At 38.5% G+C, this 26,597-nt stretch overlaps 1 protein-coding gene across 2 annotated transcripts in view; it reads right to left on the reverse strand.

The window, feature by feature from the left end:
* Positions 1-935: 935 nt before the first annotated feature.
* The window catches only part of prkcea (protein kinase C, epsilon a), a 72,294-nt gene continuing 46,632 nt past the window's right edge, over positions 936-26,597 (reverse strand). For both annotated transcript variants that reach the window (XM_077200824.1, XM_077200825.1), the window contains exons 11-15: positions 19,334-19,488; positions 8,198-8,336; positions 7,921-8,109; positions 6,576-6,722; positions 936-3,208 (exon numbers count right to left, since the gene is read on the reverse strand). In XM_077200824.1, coding sequence (XP_077056939.1) covers positions 3,062-3,208; positions 6,576-6,722; positions 7,921-8,109; positions 8,198-8,336; positions 19,334-19,488 — 777 coding nt within the window. In that variant the 3' untranslated portion in view covers positions 936-3,061. The remainder of the gene's footprint in view (positions 3,209-6,575; positions 6,723-7,920; positions 8,110-8,197; positions 8,337-19,333; positions 19,489-26,597) is intronic.

A 26,597-nucleotide genomic window follows, 5' to 3' on the forward strand; every position in this document is an offset into this window, starting at 1 on the left:
ATGAGCGAAAGTTCACCAGGGCTGAATATTAATCTTTAAACGTGGATAAACAAGCAAACATGACCGTCGACCATGGAAAAATAATGTAGAGCGTCTTTTCCAGGAGTAGGCCTAAGGACTTAATTGGATCAAATTTGACTTTAGTTCAACTCTGTCCTGGAGCCAGTCCATTTTAATAAGACAGATTAGAGGCTTCTACCAGTATGTAAACAAACATGTAATCGATCCCCTTTAACCCTGTTATGACTTAAACCACGTAGGAACCACGTAGTGACGGTCATACACTCAAAACTGTTCCAAAAGGAAGTTTCACAGCACATAGAACCATTTTGAGCCCCCCTAAAGAAAATGTCAGTTATCAGTTCTAAAAAGAAATTTAGTTTTCTTCGTGTGAATAACCTTTTAATAATCTAAAGAACCATGGAACCACGGAGTGTATCAGAACGGTTAGAGAAAGCCACATATTTGGAAAAGTTTGCATCTCTAAGCATTGCCAGGGCTTTTCTTTAAATTAATGTTGAACTGCTTACATCACACCTATTGCAATAATGCACACATATGCATGTTGGGTTCACCATAGGCTATTAGCGAGAACATCTCATTGACACTGTTTTTGGTGAGAATTGTTGAACTCAAAACCCTCTGAGAAACCTGTTGGTTTCAGCTGATTTAAAGCATGACTTGGCTGATTTGTGAATCATTCAACAACAAAAATGTATATATAAAAAATGTAATAATAATAATAAAACACTTTAAATGTCCTTATAAGTCAGTTTTTTATGTTTCACTGTATTTGTGAGGACATTATTAGTTCTAGACTTACAAGTAGCCCAATCTCTACTCACATATTTTACTTTTGCAATTTGATGTTCTGTTTCCTCTGTATGGGTGTGCGCACATAATACTCTTTCAACATATCACAACAAAACACAGCATTTTTTCATACATCTTAGGGTTTAATAGGTTAAACAAAACATTCACATCCTTTAGATGACAGTACATTTGGCACATAGTAAAATGCTTACAATGAGATAACGCTAGTGTATCCAGAAAAGAAATACCTCTGTGCACATGAAGCTTCACCATACAGAAACTAAAGTCCAATACCAGATGTATGTAATACAGAACTATCATACATATGAAACATTTATGTATTTTAATACTGTATGCGCAAATATTCAATATTCAGCCAGAGAAATCTTTGCACTTATTTTAAGAGGTAATTCTTAGTTTATTTATTGTTTTGACTTTGAAGACAGACCATGGATGCATCCTATACATCAAGTTAATTCCTTTACACTTTAAAAGGAAACAACGGGAGAAAATAAAGCTAAACGAGACATTTGGCATGATACAGTGAGGGCGACAGACAGGAAGGTGCCTGTGAGAGAAAAGGCTTCAAAGACAATCGGCAACATTGACCTAGCTACCATAATCAACCCACAGACGTGGTTAGAAAAAAAGCAATGGAACATTTCGAAACAAAAATAAACTTCAGACGGAAATAAACATTTAAAGTCAGCAACCACTTTTAAAAGAACAAGAACACACATATTCAGATCGCCATTGAATTGCTAAAGCAGAATTCATCACATTCCAGAAGGTTTTAATTAGTACGCCTGAAATGTACCCTTTTCGTTTAGTTCACCTCTTGTTTAGAGCCTTTCACATTGCACAAGTAAATGATTCAAATACAGGTTGTTCACAAAATTTTAAAACGAGACTGAATAGTTTGAAAGCTCTACGGAGGTGTGTAACAAGGCTTAATTGCCTGAAATGAAGTAACACAAAAAGACGATTGAATTGTTGACACAAAAAGGAAGTGTAGCTACATGTAAATTTAATAAATTAAGAGCGCACACATTTTCCACTACATTCCACAGCTTATGTAATTCAGAAAACTATGTACACGAGAATGGCAGAGAGTAGCACGAGAGAGAGAGAGCAAGAAAGCCTTTGGTAAAGCTCTAACCTATGGAACACAACAAAATCAGCACACACGAGAAAAAACAACAGAAAAATTAAAAAAGAATTGGGGGGGGGGGGGGATGTGTATTGCACATAGATATCAAAGACATGTTTGTCTTTCCATAAACTGATGCTACTTAATAAGAACACAATTTGCAAGACCATGCAAACAATTGCCTATTCTAAGAAGCTTTCACAGGCTTTTGGAGCGAATACTATGTACATTACGTTCTGTACAAAACGTTCGGTCTTCCCACAACTATACCATCTTATGCATAGCGGTGGGACACGGCGCGCACACACACACACACACACACGCACACACACACGCACACCACAGTCTTTACAAATGAAAAGCAATTGCAAAACAACATGAAAACGCCTGTAGAGCTTCAGGAGGGCAAAGGCCTCTCGCTCTCATTCATGCAAACACATGCACACGGACACATACATGTCATGCACACACCTACTCAGGCCGACACTTCGCAACACAACCCATATACAGCAGGTTATCATTCCTAATGAACCTTGAAAACACTGTGATGGAATATATATACTACAAATGTCTTTGTATATTTTATAAAATTGCTCCCAAAATGTCACCTGAATACACAAAAAGGCATTTGACTGCACAGCACAGAATGTCTCATTGTCACGTATGCAGGGTAAATTCTTCCACAAGGGCACAACCTTTCCATCAGGGGATTACCAAAACTCAACCAGTGTCCGAAATGGTAGTACATTCATTGGTATGGTCAATTTTGGTTTAAGGTAGTGCGTTCCAACCCTTCCTTCTTGGGCTCTGGAGAACATTCGTTTTCTGATTGGTTGTCAAACTCGTTGAGGCCTGGGATGAGATCCATATGCAGTACTTTTTTCCTTTTTTGGAGATACAGAGAAGAATAAAAGAACAAAAACAGCAGTAAAGGGGAAGTGAACCACAGGGACTGGCCGTTCTGCTCTGGTCTGGTATGAGCCCCATCTTCAGCGCATCTATGGATTGTGTGTTCATGTATTGCGATGCAATGTGGGTTTTTGAGTGTTTGTGGGTGTGTTTAACTTCTATTTAAGCTGACAGATGCCAGGTTGGGCTTTAAGACAAAGCTTCCTCTCCGAAGTAGGAGAAGCCCTTGAATTCATCCTGGTTGATTTGTTTGATGATTGCATCGTCAACTGGCGTGAGCACTGGGTCCTCGCGGGTGAAGTCCTGGTCGAAGTTATTCACATCGCGCTTGGTTTTCTATAGCAAAAGAGAGATAGATACATGGTTGTATGAAGGTTTTCTGAGGTTTAACTTTAAAGGCATTGCTCAGTCAAAATGTTTAATTCTGTCATCATTTACTCATCCTCATGTAATTCCAAACTCATAAAACTTATGTTCATCTTCGAAACACAAATAATACTTTTCTGTCCCTCCACTGAAAGTCCATTCCACTAAAACTTTGATGCTTCAAAAGGTTAATAAAAATAATCCATATTAATTGCAGTTTAATCCAAATTTTCTGAAGAAACACTATAACTTTATATAAATATTAGTTTTAATTTAGGCTTTTATACACATGCAACATTGATCTATGCACATAGATTAAACAGATCAGATACTGTAAACGAAAGTTCAACCGAACTAGGATTAAACCATCCAAGCATCATTTAACCAAGCATCAAAGGGACCAAAATCTCTCAGGTTTTATTAAAAATATAAATTTGTTTTTCAAAGTTGAACAAAAGCCTTTTGGGTTTTGGATGACACAAGTTTCATTTTTGGGTGAACTAACCCTTTATATTATGATAATAAAAAAGTGTTTACTGTCAGAAAGCTGGCTTATTATTTGCCAGCTCCTGCGTCAACATCACACATATGCGTCGTGATGCTCACGTGAACTGCATCGGCCAATAATGAGCCAGCGTTCTGACGTAGAAACCAGAAGCGCTGCACTGGTACAATGTAAAAAGCGTTGAAGAATGAAGAGAAGAAATTGTTGTAAAAAGTCGTTATTATTGTTAGTTTTTTAACCACAAAAAGTATTCTCGTTGCTTCATAACATTAAGATTGAACCACTGTAGTCACATGGTTTAAATCATATTTATCTGACCGCTATCAGTTTGTAGCAGTAAAAAAAGAGATGTCTTATCGATCACAAGTTCAGTATGGTGTACCACAAGGCTCAGTACTAGGACCGCTGCTGTTCACTCTGTACATGCTACCTTTAGGAGATATCATTAGGAAACATGGAATAGGCTTTCACTGTTATGCTGATGATACTCAGCTCTATATTTCTTCCAAACCTAACGAAACTCACCAATTCACAATATTATTGGAATGCATAGTTGATATCAAAAATTGGATGACTAGTAATTTCCTGCTACTAAATTCTGAAAAAACAGAGATTCTAATTATTGGAAAAAAAACTTCCACACGTAATAACCTAGAATACCGTCTAACACTTGATGGCTGCTCTGTTAAGTCTTCGTCGTCAGTTAGGAACATGGGTGTGCTCTTTGATACCAATCTTTCATTTGAAAGTCACGTGTCTGGTGTCTGTAAAACCGCATTTTTCCATCTTAAAAATATATCTAAATTACGTCATATGCTCTCATTGACAAATGCGGAACAACTAGTTCATGCGTTCATGACATCAAGGCTAGATTATTGTAATGCTCTACTGGGTGGTTGCCCTGCACGCTTAATAAACAAACTACAGCTAGTTCAAAACGCAGCCGCTAGAGTTCTTACCAGCACCAGGAAGTACGACCATATTAGCCCGGTTCTGTCAACACTGCATTGGCTCCCTATTAAACATCGTATTGCTGATTTACTTACAAAGCACTAAATGGTTTAGCTCCCCAGTACTTGAGCGAGCTCTTAACGCATTATAGTCCTTCACGTCTATTGCGATCTCAAAGTTCTGGCCAGTAGATAATACCTAGAATATCTAAATCGACTGCTGGCGGTAGATCCTTTTCCTATTTAGCACCAAAACTGTGGAACAATCTTCCTAACATTGTCCGGGAAACAGACACAGTCTGTCAGTTCAAAGCTAGACTAAAAACACATCTCTTTGACCTAGCATTCACATAACACTCTATAGACTTCTATAATTCAATATTAGGCTGCTTAGATTAGGTCAGCCGGAACTGGGAACACTTCCCTTAAATCATGATGTACTCGTTACATCATAAGAAGAATGGCATCTACGCTAATTTTAGTGTCTTTGTTTATCCCGAGGTTTTCCCGCAGCCTGCCGGATCCAGGCCGTTTCCAGATCTGACGAAGGACTTTCGCCTGGACCTGATGACAATGCAGTGCTGAAGTGCCAACTAGCCTCTCCCTATGGAGGATCCCTATACCACTCTACAGATAAAGCGTTGTGGAATTTTTCGGTTCGCGTACCTACCCAAAGTGATAAGATAAAATAAAATTCTGCATCAAAATTTATAGACAAGACAAATAGTTTGTTTAGGCATGGTTTGTAAGGAATTACAAACCTGCGCACATATATTCAAACGCACATAACTATAGAATCAATTCTTAATGCGCATGTGAACGCCATCAGTGTCTATCACAGGTTCACGTTTAAAGTCTGTTTAGAGAGAACGGTGTCGTCTTAGCGGCCCATAATTTAATAACAAATGATCATTTAGACGGAAGTGAATCAATCAAAACTAACTTTAGCTGGAAAAAACATTTTTCAAGAACCACTTTGAAACCAAACCGATCTCTGTTAGCTTAAATTATATGTTTATCTCTGTAAAGCAGCTTTGAAACAATCTACATTGTTAAAAGCGCTATATAAATGAGGATGACTTGACATGGACTATTTTAACAATGTCTTTACTAACTTTATAAGCCTTAAAAGCTGCAATATCTTCATTTGTGTTCTGAAGATGAACGAAGGTCTTACGGGTTTGGAACGACATGAGGGTGATTAATTAATGACAGAAATTTCATTTTTGGGCGAACTAACTCTTTAAGAATCATATTTTGACTCAGGTGCTGTTCTAAGAAATTGTATAGACTTTCAGTTAAAAGCCACAGGTGTGTATGTAAATGTAGAGAGTTGCTGGTAAGCCGTCGTGGTGACAGAACACCAGCTCAAAGTTACTCAGAGGGCAAGAGAGCAAGTGGCGGTCACGTTTTCTCTCAACCTTTCTGTGACCTTTTGATCTAAAGCACCCACTTGTGTACATATACACATACGCGCATACACACAACACCATCAGCCCTTCCCCCCTCCATGGGAAAGCAGAAGTTGAGAAGTGCCGTTGTGGCATCCGACTTTCAGTCTAGACCACAGACAGTAAAGACAGCGGAACATGAGAGATAAAGTCAATGTGCACATGCTGTATCAGAACATTTAGCAGAAAAAAAAAGTTGAGACGCTGTCTCATTAAAATCATTTTGTGATTTATATTTACATTTTACATAAATTGAGTAGCCACAGATGCTTTTATCCAAAGTGACTTACATTACATTCAAGGTATATAAAGTACATTTCTATCAGTCCTTGCTTTCCCTGGGAATCGAACCTATAACCTTGCCATTGCAAGTGTCATGCTCTATAGCTTACAGGATTGAGTTCAATGTATGAGAAAGCATGTATGCTTACAATGCGAGGTTTAAAGGGGGGCTTGACCCTCCTCTGCTCCAGCAGGACCCAGTCGATCTCTCTGAAGAAGGGATGGACTTTGATGGCTTCCTCCAGCCCCTGGGTCACCACACAGCCCAGACGCTTACCCGGGTTCTTTGTCATGAACTGAGTAAAGGGAATAAATATAATTTTACATAATTCATAAAGAAGGGGTAAATATGAAGAGCATGTAAGGAGCTGTAAACGATTTTTGTGAAATAACCACACATGCAATGCTAGGCAGACATTGCTGAAAAAAGTCCTGAAGAAATCACAATTGTCTTTCTAACAGTAAAAATGTAAAAAAAAAAAAAAACTAAAAAAAAAAAAATGGAAACAACAACTTTTTTAGCAAAATACAAAAAAAAGTAACGCTTTATAATAAGGCTGATCAGCTAATAACATTTCAGAATTGTATATAATATTTTACCAAAGAACAATGTTTTCATAATATTTATTAGTTAAAAAAAAGATACATACTAATACATTGTAACAGTATATCATATATAATAACGACATTTTTACAATATATAATATATTACTGTATTAAAATAAAAATGAACACTTCAAAATAAATATAAATAAATATATATAATTTACAATTATGTAAAGTTATGTTATATAATAATGTGTACAATAAAGTATATTTTGAACATAAACTGTGAGCAACAGTATATATATATATATATATATATATATATATATATATACAAAAAATGTTGGCTGTTTATTGTTAGCTCATGATACCTATGTAACAACCTTATTTTAAAGTGTTACTCAAAAACCTAGCCAATCAGAAACACTCTCGGCCTGTCAATCATTATGCATGTTTGCTGACATTGGGTTGGAGGACATGTCTTTTGCTGAGAGGCCATGCGGTTTGACTTTGAATGGTCTAAATCAATCTGGTGGAAATTAGCAAAGCGGCTAAAACAGATTACAAAACCTTTCAGGTTATGTTGCTAAAGCCTTTTCTGGCAATTCATGAATTTTTGGTGCACAGACATTAGACACAAGGAAATAAATCACATAATATCCTGTCAAAGTTTTTCAAATATGCCACAAATTTAGTGTATTTGTAAGTCAGAGGTAAAAGTACCAGAACAGAGGGATGAATGAGGAACAAAAAGGGAGGAAAATGAACAGAGGAAGGTTGGAGAGGTCTGAGGGAAATTGCAGCCAGGTACATGACCATATAGTGGAGCTCAATGCACTGCAGGAAGAGAAAAGATTCTGAACAGACGTTGAATAAGAAATGATAAATGAGCCAACCACAAACCACATACACAAACAAATGAAAGATTTCAAGAAGTGGGCCGCTTACAGATTTCAGAATGCTGACGGCTTCTTTACTGAGCCACACGGGGTAAAGCACGTCATCGTGGAGGATGGACTCAAAAAGGTCGTCCTCATTGTCAGCTTCAAACGGAGGCTGACCGGCCATCATTTCGTACATGAGGACACCTAGAGCCCACCAATCCACCGATGGGCCGTACTCCAACTCCTGCAGGATCTGAACGAGAAGAATGCAAGAATAAGGTTAGAAATAATGTCAAACACCTCAGCTGCTGGTTTTGTCTATTATGATTAACTAGTTGCACCTCAGGTGCGATGTAGTCAGGGGTCCCGCAGAAGGTGGTGGTCGTGACCCCGTTCAGAATACCCTCTTTGCACATGCCAAAGTCAGCCAGTTTACAGTGGCCTTCAGCATCCAAAAGAATGTTATCCAGCTTCAGATCTCTGGGGTGATGAAGGGGGAAAAAAACAATTAGACCATATTTCACATTTTTGGTATGCTTTGTTTAAACTCTTTCATAAATTGCCAGGCTGTTTAAAATGGTGGTGTGAAGGGGTCGACATGCCTGTTAGACAGTAAGTTCTGATCTATGGGACCTTGAGGGCCTGACCTTTCTGTAGGCCTTTACTACAATAACATGTGGCACTGGGCCGCATTTATGGCTCAAGCTGCTCTCTGCTCCATTCCTGAGATGGCTGCATATAAGTGTAGGTGTTAGGAGTGCTCAGGGCAGAGACATTTGTGTAGGTAAATATGACAGCAGCCTCAGGTACCCTGTTAAAAGCTGTCACTTCACAACATGCACATCAACATTCTGAGCCCTTATTTACACGCGCACGCGCACGCGCACACGCACACGCACACACACAGGGGTTGGACAATGAAACTGAAACACCTAGTTTTAGACCACAATAATTTATTAGGTGTAGTCTTTTTGAAGCCAATACAGCATCAATTAATCTTGGGAATGACAGATACAAGTTCTCCACAGTGGCCAGAGGGATTTTGAGCCATTCCTCTTCCAGTACAGTGGTTAGGTCACTAGGTGATGCTGGTGGAGGAAAATCTTTTCTTACTGGTTCCTCATATATACCCCAAAGTGACTGACTCAAAAATATTTAGATCTGGTGACTGTGCAGGCCATGGGAGATGTTCAACTTCACTTTCATGTTCATCAAAACATTCTGTCACAAGTCTTGCTGTGTGTATTGGTGCATTATCATGCTGATACACGGCACCCCGTGTTGGAACCATTAGGTGCACATGGTCCTCCATTATGGTTTCGTAGTCCTTGGCAGCGATGCGCCCAACAAGCACAATAGGGAATGCCATGATGTTGCTGCCCAAACCACCACTGATCCACCCCTGTGATTCACTCTGGGCATGCAACAGCCAGGGTGGTAAGTTTCTATGGGGCTTCTTCACACTATAAAGGTGATGATGCACAGGGCAACTTTTTGAATAATGTTGCTGGGCAATCTTGCCGAGCGATTGTTGCTTGGGCACTTTCCCATTGAAAATCGACAATAAATTTATATCTGGATAATTAAGATTGGTCGTGAACCCTGTGTCTCACCTAGTTGCTTGTTGACGGCAACATTGCTCAAAAACATTGCCCTGTGTATCATCACCTTCACTCTCCCAGATGTGGGAAACACAGAGTAGGTGGACTCATCAGAGAACAATACATGATTCACATTTTCCTTAGCCCAAGATTTCCTCACCTGGCACCATTGAAATCGACATCTGTTATTGGCATTGAGCGACTAAAGGTTTCTCTATAGCAGCCTGACAATGAATAATGACCCTGTGGAGCTCCCGACTAAGAGTTTTGGTCGAAACGGGAGAGTCAAGGTGTGCATTTAATTCTGCTGTGGTTTCACATAAATGCATAAATACGGCATGCAAAAAAAAAAAAAAAAAGGGGGAGTCTGTAAAGGGGAGAGTCTTGGGTATCACCACAACATATATTCATTCTGATATATTGAGGTCAAAGTTCAAGGGACACCCATTTGACCACCTTTTCCCCCATTGTTAAAATTTAGCCAAACTGGGAACATTATTTATTTCCCTTCACGACAAGATAGCATGGCATGTCTGTTATCTATTATATTAGCTAATTTAATCATATATCTCTCCAATTCACATTACATAATGGAAAAATATCTAATTTCTGTAATGCAGATTATAATTTAACTAATTTATTGCAAAACAGAAAAAAATGGAGTTACAATAATGAGAATCTAACAACCATCACCACTGAAAATAATGGGAATTATTATGATTATTTAAAATTTGAATGGAAATTCATCCCCATACTTCCATTTACTTTAACCATTCATGCACATGGATAATACTGTTCCAAACTTTGGGGTCTGTAAAATGATTTAATGATTTTGACTCTTATGCTCCTAAGCTGCATTTATTTGACCAAAAATGTAGTAAAAATTGATTCTGTGAAATACTATAAGCTAAAAATAACAGTTTTCCATTAATATATTTCAAAATGTAAATTATTCCTGTTATGACCAAACTGAATTTTGAGCAGTCATTACTCATGTCACAATAAATCACTCTAATTTGCTGTTTTCTGTACGTAACAAGCCAGAGGACATGATAACTCTGCCGAGTGTTACAGTAGACTTGAGCGTTGTGCTAAGCACCTCAGGATGAGCATCCACACAATGATGATATCTGAATCGCACTGATTGCAGAGACTTGCCCCAGCGCAGATAGTTTGTTTTGCACAGGGGGATGTTTGTGCTCCGTGCTGCAGAGTGGAAAAAAACTACACATAGAGAGGGTGGAGATTTTGTAATGCCATTTTAAAGGTTAAAGGATGAGACCCTAGTACATGTCAGCCAGTACACAGTCAGTGGAATCTGGCTGAGTGCATTCAGTGTCAAAGGACTTTTCAAACATGTAGAAACATTAAATATACTTAATGGGGGTCACATGACAGTTTGACATGTCATTTGAGACATGTCGACCATGTCAGTCAAGTGAATAAGAGCAGTGACTGCAAAGTTTCAGATGGTCAAATCTGCACTATTACAGGTTTGCTGATGACCAAAATATGTGAAGTGATTTGCTTATCTCACAACAAACATGTACATTATATGCAGGACACCAGAGTATTCCTCCTCATGTACACACCGTGTGTGTATGTGTTACAGTACATACACCTGAACAAACTAGCTGGAACCTGAAATCATGCTGGAATGTTCAGAGGAACTAATCTGATTGTCATGCCTGATAAATCCTGTTTTCACAGTGTGTCAGATCAAAATAAAGACAAGAACTAACAATACAGAAAAAGACCCAGTCGAGCCTGGTGACTGCATGCTCAAGTCAATCCCATGAATGTAACGACTCCGTTGTGGTCCACAAAGACACTGATGCGCAGGCAGGGACGTAAAGAAAATATTTTTACTCCTTCCTTACAATTCCATTTAGCCCTTAAAAATAAATATTTTCTTAGCATGAAATAATATAATAAATAGATTTCTATGTAAAATGCCTCAGCTATGGCCATTCATCTTTTGAACAGATTGCAACAGTTAACACAACATTTACCTAAAACAATGATTTTTAATTCTAACCATCATTGAAGACAAACTAACTTGACATGGCTGGTGTTCAGTCTATATCCAACCTATATACTACCTGCACACCACACCTAAAGTCAAACAACTATAAAATCAGATGCTACTGAATTTAAAATTTAACAATGTCAGTTAACAGGCTCCAGGATAGACCCTTCAGTTTACCATCTGGTGTGTCCTAGAGTCTTGCAAAGTCTAATAGACTGCTTCTTGTGGAAGAATTTACATGTATGCATTTTATTATGGAAGTTTGTTTCCGCCACGGAATAAAGGATAAAAAAGGCAACTGCGACTTTTTATCTCACAATTCAGATTTTTGATATCTCCCAAGATATAAAGTCGCAATTGCATTATCTCACAATTCCGAGTTTATTTCTTGCACTTTTGAGATAAACTCACAATTGTGAGTTATAAAGTTAGAATTGCTATATATATATATAAAGGGAAAAACCTTACAAAGCTGGCTTGACACTTGAGATTAGTACAATTTTGACATGGTAAATTAAATATTTCTCTGTACTTTTTACACCCCATGATTCTAGCATCTGGGTAGATTGCACTGATAAAGAATGCTGCAATACATCTGAAGATGTCTCTTCAGACGTATCAGAGCATGGTTCATGATCTCTCTGTGATCTGTGCCTTCCTCAGACTGCAGTTAATGAGCCATAGAGGAGTCTTATATCAGTGTACAATTCACCTGAGAATAGTCCACTCTAGCTCGTGTAAGTATGTGTAGAGCCATTGTTATCAAAGCCTTGCCAATGCATCGGTCCCTTCTTCACAGGTAGCATGGCTTCAAAGGGTGAGTGACTGAGACTGAGGGGATGTTTACAACAGCCAATAAGCTCCTGCCATGCTCTATCTAACAGATATCTTTAATGAGAGAGCAGGAAGGGTTTGTGAAGAGAAAATGTGGGTGCCAGAGCATACAATGACCTCTCGATGACACTGTGTTTATATGTGTATGTGGTTATATTGAGGAATACAGAAGCCAGGGTGTATATCAACACACATCAGTTGTGCATTCATTTAAACACTTCGAAGATAAGGATTCACATACTCCCATAAAACATGTCTATCATACTGAAATATGAGCTATTGTATTTTATGATACTATTCAAGTAAAGAGAATAAAGAAACGCATTCAAAGCTCAAGTTAATTTAATAGTGTGCTTAGTAATTTTTTTCTCATTACAAATGTTTACCCTTAAAGAAATGAAGAAATGTCCAAAATGATGTACACTTATTATATGAATAATATATTTAAGAATATATTTCAAAATATATCTTTTTACTGTATTTTATACCGTATGAAATAAATTGAGTTCATAAGTGCGTTTTGTGTGTCAACAGTTCAATAAAGCTTTACAGGACAAAGATAGCACACGAAAGCCAAACAGGCCTGGTCTTTGATGGTTGATTGGCAAAAAAATGTCAACATTTCTTTGCTGGCATCATTCAAGAACACATCTTTTTGTGAGGCACTGTTCCGACATGTGGGCGGACAGCCCAGGTTTATGTAACTGTTCTATTTCGACAGCAACCATTGAGGTTGGAATGATTTTAGAGATAGGCACTTAACATGACAATAGCCAATAATAGCAATTAGCGGATTGGACCCTATAGCTTCTTTAAAGCCAGCAGCTCCAACAAATGCTTCAGTGTTCATGGCTCTTCAATGGACACAACATGGACAATCAATTTCTCTCTTACACATACATAAATCAGTGGGGTCCAAAAGTCTGAGGCCAAAAAGAAAAAAAAAGAAAGGAAGATAATATACAATACAAATAAACATATAAAAGGAATAGATAAAATATTTTACTTTATTATTTTATACAACTAAGAAATATATATCTCTTAATTTTAAATAAGTGCCTTGTGGAAGTATAAGTGCCTTTTTTTATTTAAATTTTGTTATATTGCTGCCTTATAATAAAAAACTTTAAATTGCTTTTTTCCCACATCATGCAGATGTCAGCACATTTTGAGTGAAGTTAACCTGTGCAAAGTTAATTTAATGGGTAGGATTGGAAAAGGCACACACCTCTCAATAAAAGGTCTAACAGCTGAAAATGCATATCAGTGCAAAAACCAAGCCACGAGGTAAAAAGAACTGCGGGTAGAACTCAGAGAAAGGATTCTGTCAAGACACAGATATGGAGGAAAATTCGGCTGCATTGAAGGTTCACAGAATCATGTAGCCTCCATAATCCTTAATGTAAGAAGCTTGGAACAAGTAGGAATCTTCTTAGAGCTGGCCTCCTAGCCTAACTGAGGAATCAATAGAGAAGGGCCTTGGTTAGAGTGGTGACTAAGAAGTTGATGGTCACTATAGTTGTGCTCCATGATCATATATGGAGATGGGAGGAACTTACAGAAGGACAAACATCACTGCAACACTCCACTTATCTGGGCTATATGGCAGAGTGGCCCGACTCAATACCTCTCCTCGGTGAAGACAAATGAAACCCCACTTGAAAAAGGCACCTAAAGGACACTCTCAGACTCTCTGGTCTGATGAACCTCAGTTCCAAGCATCATGTATGGAGGAAACCAGGCACGGCTCATCACCTGCACAATACCATCTTAACAGTAAAGTTTGTGGAAGGTTGTTTTTCAGCAGCAGAGACTAGGGGGCTTGTCAGGGTAGAAGGAAAGCTCAACGCAGCCAATATAGATAGCCTTAGGCCCCATCCACACTACTACGTTTTAGTTTAGAAACGGAGCCGTTTTGCTTCGTTTGCACCTCCCGTCCAGACTAAAACGGCAAAAACGAAGACCTAAAACGGAGAAGTTTAGAAACGCTGCCGACCCCGTTTTGCGTTTTGAATCTCCGGAGGGCGTTTTAGTGAAGACGGGTCAAAACGGAGGACTTTAGAAACGATGACGCAGAGGCTCACGCTCGGCTCTCTGATTGGGTGTCATACAGCGGATGAAAACATACAACAACAGCCTGGACTACCAGTTAAGTTAGTGCAAGTAAATTCTGCATTTTATAATGCTATAACTGCCTACATGCGCCGGAGGCAAGCTATTATTCGAGCGATCTGTGACAATTCCCGTGTGCAGCGGCGATATCGACCGTACATGGAGCGTCGGGTTTTGGGTAAAGCCGGGAAGAACCAGGGCATGGTGGGATAATTTTATCAATGAACTTATGGTTCCTGAGGAATGGTGCGAAAACTTTCGAATGTCCAGATCGGCACTTATCAACCTCAGCGAAATCTGAGGAATAGTCAATCTGTTTCCTGTTTACACCAGCACGCACATGCCCAGTGTAGGTGAATGGTCACGTGATACGCATTTTCAGACGTTTTAACGTGGACGGAGATCAATTCTAATATGCAGCTAAAACGCTGGTCTGGACTGAGATCGTATTTGTTTTAATTCTCCATTTCTAAACTTAAACGCAGTGGTGTGGATGGGGCCTTAATGAAAACCTTGTCCAGAGCATTCAGAAACTCAGACAGGACAGAAGGTTCACCTCCCAACAGGACAGTGACCCCAAGCACACAGCTAAGATAATACAAGATTGGCTTATGAACTCTGTAAATGTCCTTGAGTGGCCCAAACAGAGCCTGGGCTTGAACCCAATTGAACATCTCTGGAGAAACCTGAAAATGGCTATCCACCAATGGTTTCCATCCAACCTGACAGAGCTTGAGAGGATCTGAGGAAAAGAATGGCAGAAAATCGCCAAATACAGATGTGCAATGTTTGCTGCATTTTATCCAAAAAGATTTGCGGCTGTAAAGTTGCTTCAAAGTACTTAGGGTACAAATAGTTAATACGCACCTACAATGTACTCATTTCAGTTTTTCACTTTAAATAAATTTGCAATGTTGTCACAAAAAAAGTAATTTAAAGTAGTTTAACATAAGGCAGCAACATAAAATGTGAAAAAGAAAATGTGAAAAAAATGAAGGGATGCAAATTCTTTAGCAAGGCACTAATCTAATCATAAGTCTTAAAACATACAAATATTATAATAAATAGATAAGGAATATAGACAAAATATTTATTATAAAACAATGAGATTCTATTTTAATATATCTCTAGGTCACTAATTTAATAAGTGGACATTTGGACCCCTTTTGGATTTGACTTCCACACTTCCTCCGAGCTCCAGTAGAAAATTGCACACACACGTACACATGCCATAATGCATGGACTCCCGCACATACACACGTGCATGTACACATATAATTAGGGCCTATTGAAATGGCTTCCTGTGTTCCCTTTGTTTGTGGAGTGATTTTTCCATAGAGTCCATCATCACTTCAACATGAGGCTCTGCAACTGATCAACCTTCAGTCAAAAAAGAAATCTCCGATACACATTCATGAACAGAGAGAGAAAGTAAAGTGAGTTGAAGCTGAGAAACTGAATGGTTTACGGGCTTAATCAGACCGCAAGCCTGTACGGAGGACAAGCATTGACCTGCACAACAGATATAGTCAACCACTTCTTGGCTTTGGCTTTCTCATTCACACCATTTTTCTCCCGTGTCTATAAGGAGATAATTAGGGCGTGTGTCCACCAAAGCGTTTTTAGCCAGCTGAAAACGCTAGACGCTCTGCTGAAAACGCCTAGCTGTGGGCGCTTGAGAGTGTTTTGGCAGCGCTGCGTTTTTTTCAGTTGAGACGATTCGTTGCCACGATACAGAATATCCGCAGCACAGTTTACTTGTAACTGATTTCGCAGATAAATTGTTTCATACTAAAAATTTATTTTTCATCCATTTTGTTCGGTTAGCTCTGCTGGTTGACGTCGTTGTACAGAAAGAATGCTGTGACAGTTGGACGGCGTGGTATTTGTCCCGCCCCTCCTCCACTGTGATTGGACGGCTGGGTAAAAAGTGACAGTGAGGAGTGCAGCGTTTTACCCAAAGTTGAACATTCTTCAACTCTCGGCGACCAGTAAAAAACGCCGAACGCTCAGCGCTTGAGCGTTAAATACACGCTCAGCGCCTCGTCATGGCGTTCTAAAAACGCAGTTCTCCCATTGAAAACAATTGGAATTATACGCCAGACGCGTGAAAAAACAGTCTTCAGTGTCACATGATCCTTCAGAAATCATTCTAATATGCCGATTTCATTCTCAAGAAACATTTCTTAATATCAATGTCGAAAACAGTTAATATAATACAATATAAATGTCTTTACGTAAAAAACAATCTACTCTTTCGCTTTTGAACGGTAGCCAATACTGTATAAGCATAAGCTCTGCCTCTCTGAGAAATGGGACAGAAAATAAGTCATATAACAGGATCTTCTTGACACATTTGATCTTATACACATCAACCTGATATTCTAGAAGTGTACACTCAGTGCTTAAACAAATTAGAAGTGTACAGTATATATTTTTTGATTTTCTCCCAAATTTTACTCCTCAAGAAAAAAAAGACGAGCTGGAGAGAATTCGGTGTTGCTGGAGGATTAAAGAGGCCTCGAATTCATCAGAAAGTTGCTCTAATCCACTAATTCATCCCACCTCCACTTACATTCCTCAGCGCTTCCCCAAGGCCAGATCTATCATGTAAAACCATCTACACATTTACAGTGACACTTACAAAACCTAATAAACTACAATCCACAAATACGGAAACATTCGATCATCATATGTTTAAATCAGGTACTGAACTGTTAATATAATACTTTGGGGGACTTACTGCTATTCCTGCAACCATTAGTCGGATCTATGTTTGGATAACTACTATTAACAAAACCTGCAGAAGGAGATGGACATTGACAGCTCACTTTCATTTATGAAAATAAAACACTTTACTAGACTAGAATAATCAATACAAGCATCGGCAGACTGATATGGCAAGCACTTTTGACAGGATAACATAGTTAAGAAGGGGAGATAGGGGCTTTAGTGCTGCAATAATGACAACTGTCTCAAAGGGGGTCGTGTGTAATTTGACCTCTTGTATCTTGCAGCAGTCAGCAGTAGGATTATCACAGTACTACAGTGTCTACCCAAGCTGAGGATAAGAAATATTGCTTTTTGTGCTTTTCTCGTGTCATGTGATCCATCCCAGCCTATCTATTCAGCTACTGGTGTATATTTTTGCTTGCAAGTCTGATTAGCATAAACAGACAGAAAGACAGCGATATTTTGGATATGCATGCATACAAGTTTATCCCTGGGAAATAATGAATGTGTTTGGCTACATTCACAAGTTCACACTGTCAATGTTTGGGATTGACACAGCAGTATTTATCAACAAGTGTGACTCTCAAATTGTCCTGTGCATATAAGAGCAGACAGAAGCGTATTGAATAATGTATTCGGTTCATTCTCTGAACTGTATTTTGCCATATTTATACCTCCAAACTAGACTGACAACTGTATGTTGCCATATTTATCTCTAAACAAGACTGACAACTGTATTTTGCCATATTTATCTGTAAACAAGACTGACAACTCTATTTTGCCATATTTATCACTCCAAACTAGACTAACAACTGTATTTTGCCATATTTATCACTCCAAACTAGCCTAACAACTGTATTTTGCCATATTTATCTCTAAAGAAGACTAACAACTGTATTTTGCCATATTTATCACTCCAAATTAGACTAACAACTGTTTTGTGCCATATTTATCACTCCGAACTAGACTAACAACTGTATTGTGCCATATTTATCACTCCAAACAAGACTGACAACTGTATTTTGCCATATGAATCACTCCAAACAAGACTAACAACTGTATTTTGCCATATTTATCACTCCAAACAAGACTAACAACTGTATTTTGCCATATTTATCTCCAAACAACACTAACAACTGTATTTTGCCATATTTATCACTCCAAACAAGACTGACAACTGTATTTTGCCTTATTTATCACTCCAAACAAGACTAAAAACTGTATTTTGCCATATTTATCACTCCAAACAAGACTAAAAACTGTATTTTGCCATATTAATCCTTCTAAACAAGACTAACAACTGTATTTTGCCATATTTATCCTTCTAAACACGACTGACAGCTGTATTTGTTGCTTTTAAGTGTGTGTGTGTGTGTGTGTGTGTGTGTGTGTGTGTGTGTGTGTGTGTGTGTGTGTGTGTGTGTGTGTGTGTGTGTGTGTGTGTGTGTTCGTGCGTGCGTGCGTGCGTGCGTGCGTGCGTGCGTGCGTGTGCATAATGAAATGCTAAGAAAATTAGGGGGCTTCACTTTTAGATTTGTGGGTCGTGTAAAAAAGGTCGTGGATTAGTCCTTTGAGAATTTTCACAGTTGTTTCATCTTATCAGCCTTTGTTCAAAAAATCTGAACTGTATCAAGAGCTCAGAGATGAGGTCAGACCACAGTATACACTGTATCTTTGGCTGTCCCTGGGGAGCATGAAACCTGCTTCGGCCTGAATGGTGACTTTATTTCAATGAATGAGGTTAGTTGATACTAAATGTTACAGAGACAATGGCGTGATCTTTTTTAACTCTCCAGGGTCAAATGGGATTAGCATCTACCTCAGAGTTGGAACAAAATCAAGCAATTAAAGTTTTTGAGTGCCAGTTATTTGCCATGATGCCTGGGTAGGATTGGCATCATTTGTGGGAGCTGAAGTCACACTGCAGTCTCATGGTATGACTTGTGTGTGTCTTTAATGTGTGCCATTTTTACACAGCTAGTTTTACCAAAAAATGTAACATGAAATAATATAGTCAATTTTGTCAATATTGTGTACAGCAAGACCTGGAATATAAATGGGCATTAAGAACATACAAAGGGTCAATTGTGAATAAAAATGACACATTATGAAAGTAAAACAGGCTTTGATTAACATTTCCTGTTGACTTCTACTCTGTGTGAGTATACCTGTAGATGACGCCGTGTTGGTGCAGGAACATAAGTGCTGATGTAACTTCAGCTGCGTAGAAACGGGAACGAGCTTCATCAAACTTTCGTGAGCGCTGGATCTGAAACATCAGGTCTCCTCCGTTTACATACTCCATAACAAAGAACAACCGATCCTACAGAGATAGTGAGAGAATGTGAAAGAAGACAAAAAAGAGAATTAATTTTCATAGAACAGGACTCCACACCCAGTATTAGCGTGATTTAAAATCATCTACAGTTTCACTGTTAATCCTGTTGTATTTTCACATACAGCTGTCCTGATAACAGTTAAGCACTGCATACGCCAACAGACAATGATTACATGATTACCTGAAAACACAATAAACATAAAATAATTCCAACACAGGCACTTGGATGATAAAATGAAGCTCACATTCTGACTCACAGTAGGAAACATTTCTTGTAATGTAACTCTAATAAGGAAACATGAAAAGAAATTCTTGTGTTCCCTACCTCTAAATTAGGAAATAGGTATATCAATATAAAAACTGAATACACTTCTTATCATAATCCATTGATCTATTTATCCACATAGTTTATGATCAGAAAGTTGAGAAACATATTTAAATTGCCCTTAAAATAAAACAACACAAGTCCCCAATTCAGAGAAATGCATTTCCAGTAAAGCTACATGAAATCATGCAGTTTAAAGTTTACCCGGCTATCAACTGTACATGGCGACATTTCATAGACTTTTATGCTTTTAAAAATATTATAATAAATATTATATATAATTACCATATTTTAGCAGTTATTGACCACTTATTCAACAACCCACAAAAAGTTGTCAAATTTAAAATTATTCAACACCTCTGACCAGAAAGACATTCTGCTGTTGTAGAGAAAATCATAGTCCCTTTCAAGGAAAGTCTGTTCACTCAGAAGCCATATGTGCAATGCCTCTGGGCAGCTATTTCGGGCACCCAAGATCAAGTCCTATCTATTTGAATAGGGGAATACTGAAAACTGAAAAACTGCTTGCCAAACTCACATTTAATAACATATTTTAAAATCAGCAACACAATCTGACATAAATTGAGCTATAAATGTTGTTTGCTACGCTCAAATAGTGCTAAAAAAAGCTTAGTTTTCAGACCAGACCAGCCAATCCCCATGTGCAGTCCTATTTCTGTTTCTCCCATTCATAAGTAATAGGAGTGCACCGTCTTTGTATATCCATAGTCTTTGATTCAATTTTATGAAAACACTTCAACTGAGGTATCAGTAAACTATCATAGAAAGTTTATTAATACACATTTGTTTAATTCTGAGAATGTTAAGTTACTCTGTTAAAAAATGTCTCTAAACAACCCCAAAACATCAAACTTTGAAGCAAATCCTTTACTTTTTATAACCTTCAATAAATGTTGCCTCTAAGTGCATTAAAGCTTCTGTCACCTCTCTAGTGGAATCTTAGCCAATACCTCATGCGCAAAAGCTTTCAGATCACTGATAATCTTTGGTTTTCATGTTGCCACCGCTCTCTCAGAATCCCACCAAAGATTTTCAATGAGATTTAAATCTGGAGACTAAGCATGCCATTTGAGAACATTGTAGGACCGAGCCCTGAACCAGGTTTGGGTAGATTTGGATATATACTTGGGATCATTGACCTGCTTGAAAGTCCACTGATCAACAAGTTTCAGTCTATGCACAGAAGGCACCATACGCTCTGCCAAAATGCCCTGAGACATCAAAGAATCCATTATGTCCTTCATACTGTCTAGATTTCCACTTCCTGCAGAAGCAAACACCCCCATAACGAGACCAGAGGTCCAGCTCAATCTTTGACCATGGTGATGGTGTTCTTGTGGGCATAAGGCCTGCTTTTTTGCACCAATCATATAGCTGATTCATGGGTCCAAAAAGTTTCACACACCCACTCACACTTAGCTTTGCTAAGCAAAGGTCAATGGATTATAAGGAAACAAAACATAAAAACACACACAATTACTGTAAGTCTTTGTTTAAGGTACATCATATTAAATCATATATCTTATTCTTTGCTAAATGATCACTTAGGGCCAGATTGACTAAACAGGGTAAATTAGCGTGAGACTGTGATCCCATAAAAGCGTCGATGGGAGTGGAGAATTAAAGAACACAGATGCTGTAGCTCATTTCCATTTTGACCAACGCAATCTACAAAGAGCAGCGCAAATTAGCGTAGAGTCGCAAACAAACAAAGCCGATGATAATCAGGTGAGTGTAATCTTCCTATGGCATTCCAAAAAAATTAACACAAGTGAGAAAATTCTCTGTTCTCTGCGGTTCCCCCGCATACGGCAAATATAAGTCATGTCAAGCACAAAAAAATGGTATAAGATATGCTTTTTTTGGGCGTTAAATAATGGCACAAATGGCAGTAAATCAATCTCATAAACTACCACAAACCTAAGTAAATCACATTGCATGATTTATTTAAATACTCTCCCATCTCATAAATTTTGCGTCAGAAAGGGAAACTCCTACAAATGTATATGCAATAAGGTCAGTCGCCTTATCATTGCTATTTTTTCACTGCGTGCCTTTAGTAAATCCTGACAGTAGTTTTTTAACACCAAAAGAGGGTTGGCGCTGAAGCAAGCTGTCAGTAAATCTGGCCGTTAATCTAATCTGTAACGTGTACGTCCTGTTTCTGTTCAGTTTCTGTTTGCCTATGTTCTCTGTCATTAGTTCACTAGTTTGTTCTCATAGTTACTGATTTCGTTCGCCTGTTGTTCAATAAGTTTCTTCATTACTCCATATGTACAGACGTGCTCAAATTTGTTGGTACCCTTACAGCTCAGTGAAATAATGCTTAATTAAAAATAATGAAAATAAAAGCTAGTTCATCATGTATACTTGCATGCCTTTGATATGTCATAGAATAAAGCAAAGAAGCTGTTAACAGAGATGAATTATTGCTTATTCTACAAATATATTCTAAAATGGCCTGGACACATTTGTTGGAACCCCTTAGAAAAGATAACAAATAATTGGATTATAGTGATTTTCAATCTAATTCGTTTCTTTAATTAGTATCACACATGTCTCCAATCTTGGAGAAAAGTAGTCACTGTGCTGTTTGGTATAATTGTGTGCACCACACTGAACATGGACCAGAGAAAGCAAAGGAGAGAGTTGTCTGAGGAGATCAGAAAGAAAATAATGGACAAGCATGGTAAAGGCTACAAGACCATCTCCAAGCAGCTTGATGTTCCTGTGACAACAGTTGCAAATATTATTAAGAAGTTGGAACTGTAGCCAACCTCCCTGGGCGCAGCCGCAAGAGGAAAATTGACCCAAGATTGAAAAGAAGGATAGTGCGAATGGTAGAAAAAGAACCAAGGATAACTGCCAAAGAGATCCAAGCTGAACTCCCAAGGTAAAGGTACGTCAGTTTCTGATTGTACCATCCGTTGCTTTTTGAGCGAAAGTGGGCACCAAGGAAGAAGACCCAGGAGGACTCCACTTTTGAAAGAAAAACATAAAAAAGCCAGACTGGAATTTGCTAAAATGCATATTGACAAGCCACAATCCTTCTGGTAGAATGTCCTTTTACAGATGATTCAAAACTGGAGCTTTTTGGCAGGTCACAACAGCTCTATGTTCACAAACGGAAAATGAAGCTTTCAAAGAAAAGAACACCCTACCTACAGTGAAACATGGAGGCGGCTCGTTTATGTTTTGGGGCTGCTTTGCTGCGTCTGGCACAGGGTGCCTTGAATCTGTGCAGGGCACAATGAGATCTCAAGACTATCAAGGCATTCTGGAGCGAAACGTACTGCCCAGTGTCAGAAAGCTCTGTCTCCGTCGCAGGTCATGGGTCCTCCAACAGGATAATGACCCAAAACACACAGCTAAAAGCACCCAAGAATGGATAAGAACAAAACATTGGACTATTCTGAAGTGGCTTTCTATGAGTCCTGATTTGAATGCCATCAAACATCTATGGAAGGAGCTGAAACTTGCAGTCTGGAGAAGGACCTGCAGATCAAACCTGAGACAGCTGGAGCAGTTTGCTAAGGAAGAGTGGGCCAAACTACCTGTGAACAGGTGCAGAAGTCTCATTGAGAGGTACAGAAAACGTTTGATTGCAGTGATTGCCTCTAAAGGTTGTGCAACAAAATATTAGGTTAGTGGTCCCATCATTTTTGTCCATGCCATTTTCATTTGTTTTATTATTTGCAATATTATGTTGAATAAAAAAATCAAAAGCAAAGTCTAATTTTTATTAAATATGGAATAAACAATGATGGATGCCAATTACTTTTGTCAGTTTCAAATTATTTTAAAGAAAATTGTGTGTTAAATGTTGTTTCCTACGCTCAAAAAGCGCTAAAAAAAGCTTAGTTTTCAGACCAGACCAGCCAATGCCCATGTGCAGTCCTAAGCGCGAGTCTCTCAGGTTTGCATGGGAACCAGAGCTTCTAACGGCAGCTGCAGTGACTTTGCCAATTAGAGATTGGCTCTTTAATTTTGAAGGCGGGACTTATTCTGCCATACTGTCCGTTGCAGTTTCTCCCATTCATAAGTAATAGGAGTGCACCGTCTCTGTATATCCATAGTCTTTGATTCAATTTTATGAAAACACTTCAACTGAGGTATCAGTAAACTATCATAGAAAAAAAAAATTGTGCGTTCTTCATTTTCTGTGGAGACGTACCAACAAATTTGAGCAAATCTGTATTTAAACCCTGAGTTCTCATTAGTTCTTTGTCCTGTACCGTCTTTGAGTTAATTGGTTGTAATAGCTAATTCTCCTTAATTCTCCAGTAATTTCTTAAGTTAAGACTGTTTTTATACAGGTCCTTCTCAAAAAATTTGCATATTGTGATAAAGTTCATTATTTTCCATAATGTAATGATAAAAATTAAACTTTCATATATTTTAGATTCATTGCACAGCAACTGAAATATTTCAGGTCTTTTATTGTTTTAATACTGATGATTTTGGCATACAGCTCATGAAAACCCAAAATGCCTATCTCATTTTCTGAACAAATAGGCTGTTCCCAGAGTGCTGTATCAAGGCACCTCAGTGGGAAGTCTGTGGGAAGGAAAAAGTGTGGCAAAAAACGCTGCACAACGAGAAGAGGTGACCGGACCCTGAGGTAGATTGTGGAGAAGGACCGATTCCAGACCTTGGGGGACCTGCGGAAGCAGTGGACTGAGTCTGGAGTAGAAACATCCAGAGCCACCATGCAGAGGCGTGTGCAGGAAATGGGCTAAAGACGCCGCATTCCCCAGGTCAAGCCACTTTTGAACCAGAAACAGCGGCAGAAGCGCCTGACCTGGGCTACAGAGAAGCAGCACTGGACTGTTGCTCAGTGGTCCAAAGTACTTTTTTCGGATGGAAGCAAATTTTGCATGTCATTCGGAAATCAAGGTGCCAGAGTCTGGAGGAAGACTGGGGAGAAGGAAATGCCAAAATGCCTGAAGTCCAGTGTCAAGTACCCACAGTCAGTGATGGTCTGGGGTGCCATGTCAGCTGCTGGTGTTGGTCCACTGTGTTTTATCAAGGATAGGGTCAATGCAGCTAGCCATCAGGAGATTTTGGAGCACTTCATGCTTCCATCTGCTGAAAAGCTTTATGGAGATGAAGATTTCATTTTTCAGCACGACCTGGCACCTGCTCACAGTGCCAAAACCACTGGTAAATGGTTTACTGACCATGGTATTACTGTGCTTAATTGGCCTGCCAACTCTCCTGACCTGAACCCCATTGAGAATCTGTGGGATATTGTGAAGAGAAAGTTGATAGCCGCAAGACCCAACACTCTGGATGAGCTTAAGGCCGCTATCGAAGCATCCTGGGCCTCCATAACACCTCAGCAGTGCCACAGGGTGATTGCCTCCATGCCACGCCGCATTGAAGCAGTCATTTCTGCAAAAGGATTCCCGACCAAGTATTGAGTGCATAATTGAACATAATTATTTGAAGGTTGACTTTTTTTGTATTAAAAACACTTCTTTTATTGGTCGGATGAAATATAGTAATTTTTTGAGATAGCAATTTTTTCATGAGCTGTATGCCCAAATCATCAGTATTAAAACAATAAAAGACCTGAAATATTTCAGTTGGTGTGCAATAAATCTAAAATATATGAAAGTTTAATTTTTATCATTACATTATGGAAAATAATGAACTTTATCACAATATGCTAATTTTTTGAGAAGGACCTGTAGTATTTCCTACTTCATGCACTTCTTTACACCAGCCACTGTGTGACTATGGAATCACTGTATTTTATATACAGTATTCAACAATTGCACAGTACAGAAGTGATGCTTGCCAGTGCAAACGTCAACAACATCATTCTAGACTGTTGTAGTGTAGGAATTGAGATTGAAGAGGGTTTCTAGGTAGTTTCTTATTTGCTCAAGTTAAAAGCTCCGACCTTCAAGTGTCTATACATTAGATATAAATAAGATCCCTCGTATTTTGTTGATTTATTTTGTTCGATTTTTTTTTATAAACTTATAAATGTAAAAGCATATATCACACAGTATGCCACATGATTTGATGTATATATAATTAATATCTGTAGCACAGTGCGGGACAACATTAGGTTTGAATTTGAAGACATTTAAATGAATCACAGAGTTTTAAAGTACTTGCAAGAAAGGACCTTGTTATTTTGTGCCAATATTATTGTAGCCATACTTCTTAAGCATTATGCAGGGAGATTAATGACAATAATAGTATACTAAATCAATCAGAATATAGATATATTAAATGAACCTTAATAGTGAAGTGGTGGTTGGTATTTAATGCAGAATACATAATGAAGTGCCGCCAGAAATATCACACTGACATACTCCACATTGCCTGACTGACACAAATTGTTTTAAGCCATGACTTTTGATGAACAAAGTTCTCATGTAAGTGTACAAAAGCCCACTTGTGTATTTTGTTCATTCAGAGAGGAGAAATTTAAACAGGATGCTTAAATAGTTTGTGTAAATGTGCCAAGAAATCTGAAGGAGGCCCACCCAATCCAATATGAACAAACATTTCCTGCCCCTAATTAGAAATGAACAAATAGTTTCTTCCGTTTGGGTTGGACCACAAGAAAGCAGCCCCGATTGGAAGATAGTGGACACAGCACAGCCCTGTTTGGTTTAGTCAAAACTGGCTCTGTTTTGTTAGCTTAAAAGGGGACAGAAGACGACTTTTCAATATTGTGTCATGACTCATGAATGTAGAAAAGAACAGTGTATCGTTGCATCTGAAATGA

Source organism: Siphateles boraxobius, unplaced genomic scaffold, assembly GCF_051911475.1.
Source record: "Siphateles boraxobius isolate OS27281-9 unplaced genomic scaffold, OSU_SipBor_1 46, whole genome shotgun sequence".
Taxonomy (NCBI): Eukaryota; Metazoa; Chordata; class Actinopteri; order Cypriniformes; family Leuciscidae; genus Siphateles; species Siphateles boraxobius.